The 5285-nt window shown below is 42.0% G+C and overlaps 1 protein-coding gene across 1 annotated transcript; it reads left to right on the top strand.

The window, feature by feature from the left end:
- The first annotated feature begins 2544 nt into the window (after positions 1-2544).
- On the top strand, positions 2545-4771 carry LOC134220893 (mitochondrial import receptor subunit TOM40 homolog 2). The gene is made up of 4 exons (XM_062700056.1): positions 2545-2888; positions 2952-3280; positions 4071-4295; positions 4583-4771. The coding sequence occupies exons 1-4, from the start codon at positions 2571-2573 to the stop codon at positions 4689-4691; spliced, it is 981 nt and encodes a 326-aa protein (XP_062556040.1). The 5' UTR covers positions 2545-2570; the 3' UTR covers positions 4692-4771.
- Positions 4772-5285: the final 514 nt, after the last annotated feature.

Here is a 5285-nt window from a genome sequence, read left to right as displayed (position 1 = left end):
CCGCATTCAAGTGTTTCTTCCTCTGCGTTGGTGGGACGCCCGCAAGAAGAATAGTGTTATTGTGGATCATAATGATCACAATTCTGCGTGGTGGGACGCCCGCATTCTAGTGTTTCTTCCTCTGCGTTGGTGGGACGCCCGCAAGAAGAACGGTGTTATTGTGGATCAGAATGATCACAATTCTGCGTGGTGGGACGCCCGCATTCTAGTGTTTCTTCCTCTGCGTTGGTGGGACGCCCGCAAGAAGAACGGTGTTATTGTGGATGATTACAGTTCATCCAAGAGCCTCTTGCTCAGCAATGGTCGATGGCCTACAAGTAGTTTGGTATTGCGAATCCGGAAGGTCACAGGTACACGGAAGGTTTAATTCAATTGAGAATAGATATTCGGCCATGATTTGGAGCTGTTTTTTTACTTGCGGTATGGTTTTTGTTGCTGGTTGTTTGACTGCACAGTGGATTGGACGTGTATTCGAAAAAAGTAGAAGTAGTGGTAGTGATTTGAAGTACAAGTGAAATATTACTTCACGAATTGCGAGTACAATTGCGAGTCGAGACGCCCACTGCACGGGAGTTCATTGAGAGTGCTTTCCATATTTAGGTGTGCCACTATTTGTGTTCTTCGATTATGAAATGAGATGCTGGCAATAGAATGGTGTGCCGGGAATGGTTGTTTGCTGGAAGATGCTTTCGTGTCATGATGAGAGAGCAATTGAATGATACATAATATGTCGTGGGTGTTATTTTTTTCCATGCAGAAGAAAAGGGTGATAGCATTTTTTTTTTTGAGAAGAGGGGAGATGTGTGGCATTGGACAGGCCTATTATCATAAACAGGCCTAGCAAGCATGTGTCAAATAACAGATCCTGTTTGTCATCGTGAGTATACACATTCGCAGTCAGTCAATCCCATCTTTCTCGCGAGTGCAGGTAGTGCAAACATGATGGGTGATTAATCTGCGCGATGTTGAATTGCACAAGGGCGAAATGGTTATCTCTCATCAAACCTTTTTTCTTTTCCCGCAAACCGATTTCTCAGTGAAAATCAGCGTGAGGGAGCATTCTCTGCTCATGAGAATGAGTGAGAATTACGATCCCTGCTCATGAGACGTACTTTGAGACACGCTCACTCAGTTATTTTATGCGCGCGCTAGCTTCTCTCGTCGCACAGAATCGGTGCTACGTGAGCTTTTGTAGCTCATGGCACACTGTCTCATCTATGTATACACGAGAATTAAGAGACTCTGAGTTCCGCATGAAGACTATAAAATCATCCTCAATGGCACGACTGTAAAATGAACCTGATGACTACTTCGGCTTGACCCTTGACAGCAAGCTTATTTTCCGACATCAGGTTGGCAAGACGGTTACAAAGTGTAACGTTTGGTTGAAATTACTGTACCCTTTGATCAACCGACGGTCGTTATTGTCCCTGAAAAATAAGCTTGCTACCTGCAAGGAAATCATCCTCCCTGTGATAGAATACGGCATGCCGGTCTGGCAGAGCTGTGCTAAAACTTATCATCTGGAACTCCAACGAGTATAAAACAAGTTTCTGAGGATGATCCTCAGCACTAACCCCAGGACAAGAACATCCGAGGTCCACCCTCTCTGCCGTAATCTGGAAAAATGACGTAACAGCCATTTTACAACATGCATGTTTTCCATTTTTCTGTTAAAGAGCTCGATGAGTAGTACTCGTTAACACTATTTTTGAAAAATGGCGTATACGTCACTTTTTGACGTAGGACTTACGTCTTTCTTTACTATACTGGGTGTCATTTTCAGATTACGGCAGCTCTGGTCGGGATGAAAACATTACATGAACGCTTTGATGAGTGTAAAGATCGCTTCGGACCAGGCGACCTTTGAAAAAAAAAACAAATATGTTTCAATAATTTAATAATGCAATGTCCTATCGAGCGAGAGATTTCAAAAGCAAACAATGGGACCCCATTCCCCGTCGAATGCAACTCGTTGCGAGTAACTCGTGTAATGCTGAGTTCCAAAAAGTGTGTCTACAAAATTGGTACACATACACACATACACACATAAACACACATACAGACATCACCTCGGTTCGTCGAACTGAGTCGGTCAGTATATAACACTATGGATCTCCGGGCCGTCTATCAAATTTGTTTTTGGGGTAATGCTATAGTTTTTCGGTACGAGAAAGGCAAAATATCCCTAGAAACATTTTGGTTTTATGCTGGTTTTATAACACTCTTCAAGAGTAAATTATGTCCTTCGAGAGTATTATAAAACTTAAAATGTTACTTGGGATCCCTCTTAAAAATAGAGTTCCCATGTTAAAAATACTAAATAACTAAAGCTGAAGGGCTATGTTGCAAACCTCTTATCATGTAAATTATTGTAACATCGAAACGAAACAAATTAAAAATAATTGAAGTCAATAGAAAAAGTCAGTGATGTACCTATACATGATATGAGAACGAACTGCTCCCGTTGGATGTCCCCGATAGGAAAAAATGACGAAACTTTGACGATTCCTAGAATTGTAAAACAATCAAAGCAAACTGATAGCGATTTTTCCACACGTGACCTCAACATGTCATCCAGCCCAAACGACTGCTTCCGAGAATCGTGCCACCCGACTGGATATCAAAACAAACGGCGACACAACTTCCCTCAGCCGCTAGTTACGGTTCAGGGCATTTCACATGCCCTAAATCCGGGTGACTTCTCAAGCCTCCATCAACGAACGTACGACTTGCGGCCGGAATGGTTCGAGGGCTTCCAACTGAACGCGTCCAAAATACTGGCCGTCCACCGCATCATTCGCGCCAGCTGGAATCTGAGTCACATCACGCCAACCGGTTTCCGCGTGGGGGCTCAACTGCACCGGAAATGCAGCGACAGCGTTCTGGTAAGTGACAGTTTGCTTTGTTGCTCTATCACGGTACGACTAATTGGCACACGATAACCCCAGAAAACACCAATTCTTGCGTTCGACGTAAACCCAGGCACGCTTGCTTCGAACATCTTCCTACTGTACCGGCCGATGGCTTCAATCTGCGCGGAGATGAGCGTCCAGCTGAAACCGCAAACCCATTCAAGTCCGTTAATTGATACGCTTTCGCTGCAGCATACCGGGACGCGAACCACTACCACGCTGCGCTGCTACAAGCCGACCAACCAGTCCTGTCGAATTACGCTGGATCACTTGATGAGCTACAACGACCGGCTGGCATTCGGTGCGGAACTGCTGTACGAGTGGTACCGGGAAACCACTAACGCTCAGATGGCAATCGCCGCCAGGTAAATGCACGCGGCGAAGATGTTTGCCTAATGTAATGCGAAATTGCTTCCGGCACTGCGTGGACATACCATGTCATGTCAATTGATTTTCCCTCATTGCTAAATTGGCTTCCAATTGATTGGCTGATAGGTATATGCAAAATAGTGAAGACAGGTAATCCCAGTACTGGCTCGATAACTAATGAAAGCAATATCGTTAAGCAAAGTAGAACTTGGCAAAGAAATGAATGATTTTGATCGGCGTAGTGGAGCGCAGTAATCTTCCTACAAAATAGTCTTCCTCTGTATCACTTTCTCCATCATATGATTTTAATTTCCAAACCTGTTTTCCAATCATTTAGGTTAGCTCATAAAGAACATCCAACAGGAACTTCGAATTGCATATTTTCAGTATTTTATATCCGTTTTAGTCTTTTTAACTTTGCCTCGTAATCTGTTTTTTCTCCATTTTTTTCGCTATGCCACATGCTAAATGAGATTCGAGCAATTTTAAATTTGAACGATGGGAAAACGAATGAAGTTCAAATTGAAAAGCATATTAATAAAAAAAAAGATTCAACGTTATCCCTATCAATTTTTCCGTTCACAATTATGGATCATATTTTACTTTGAAATAGGAGAGATTTTGTACCTTGTCCAAAATCAAAGTTATGTGAGCATGGAATGATTACGCAACGTAATGCCATAAACCGCAATCAATCCTACAACTGACTTGCGGTCAGTGACAATATATCATAACTGGCAATGAATTTCATTCATATTCACCATATATAATATTTCGTCGTTGCAGATACAGTCGCGAAAAGTTCTCATTGGCGCTCACCGGCTCCCGGGAAGCGTTTGACCTCAGCTACTGGCGAAAAGTCAACCATAGCCTGCAAATCGGTTCGTCACTGGCGTGCAGCCACCGGGAAGGCAAGGCCATAGGCGCCGTTTATTATCGAGTAGAGCGACCCAGCTGCACCATACGAGGCCTATTCGATTCGGATTGGTCCGTCGGGTTTACGCACCAGAGGTGAGTGGAAAATTAATCTCGCGCAAATCGATATCACCCGAAAAGTTCCTAAAAAAAGCCCTCCAAACAAACTGATGCCATCGTGCGAATTTCGACACTCACACGCACATCAGCCCTGCCTAAATCGGATTAAACACTGAATTAATTTCTTTTTCATTCGCTTCTGTTTCTTTTCACGCTTGCGATTCAATGCGGCATGCATTCAAATCGGATCTGGGACGCATTTGCTCGCCCGTACGTAAACTTTTTGCTGACCCAACGTTGAAAACCGATCCAATCAAACACAGGAAGCTAACAGATATGCCAATTGGTATCGGTATCAGTCTATTATTCTGCATTCCGAAAAACACATTCCAGTGTGGATTCAAAATTGATTTAGACTCTAATTTGCTATAATCGGATTCACTATGCTTCCATTTTCCGCGATATTGACGAATAAAAGGATAGAACAGTCAATCGATAATATATGTAGTGGATCATTGAATATATTCTTATACAAAATTTATAGAATTTTAAGCAACTGGTTGAGTAAGCCTTTATGATTCCGAAATTCGTAACAAAAAGTAGAAGGTTGTATCCGAGACACAGTCGCCATTTAGACGTAGGATTACGTGAAGGGAAGTGAAGGATAAAATATTTAATTTTGAATAGGGTAACAGTGCCAATAGTCGAGGTTTTAGTAGATCCACAAAAGAAAATATTTTTTTAAAGTTGATAGTAATGGGAAATTTACAGCTTTAATAACTCAATCAGTAGACTATTAAATTTGCTAACAAAAATTAGATTGATGTCATTTAACATCAACAACTACAAAATTTGCTTGGATCACTAATGGGTACATTCTTCCTTTAGTGGCGGTAAAAATTAATTTTGGTTCCCATAGTGGTGCTATCCTTTGATTTCTTATGAGAATCGCCACTATTATATTGGTACAGTTGCACCACTATAGCTGCACTTATTTAATAAATTTTATTAAGGAAAATCATTGTT

The sequence above is a fragment of the Armigeres subalbatus genome, chromosome 3 (genome assembly GCF_024139115.2).
Source record: "Armigeres subalbatus isolate Guangzhou_Male chromosome 3, GZ_Asu_2, whole genome shotgun sequence".
NCBI lineage: Eukaryota > Metazoa > Arthropoda > Insecta > Diptera > Culicidae > Armigeres > Armigeres subalbatus.
This window is presented reverse-complemented; position numbering and strand designations above follow the sequence as displayed.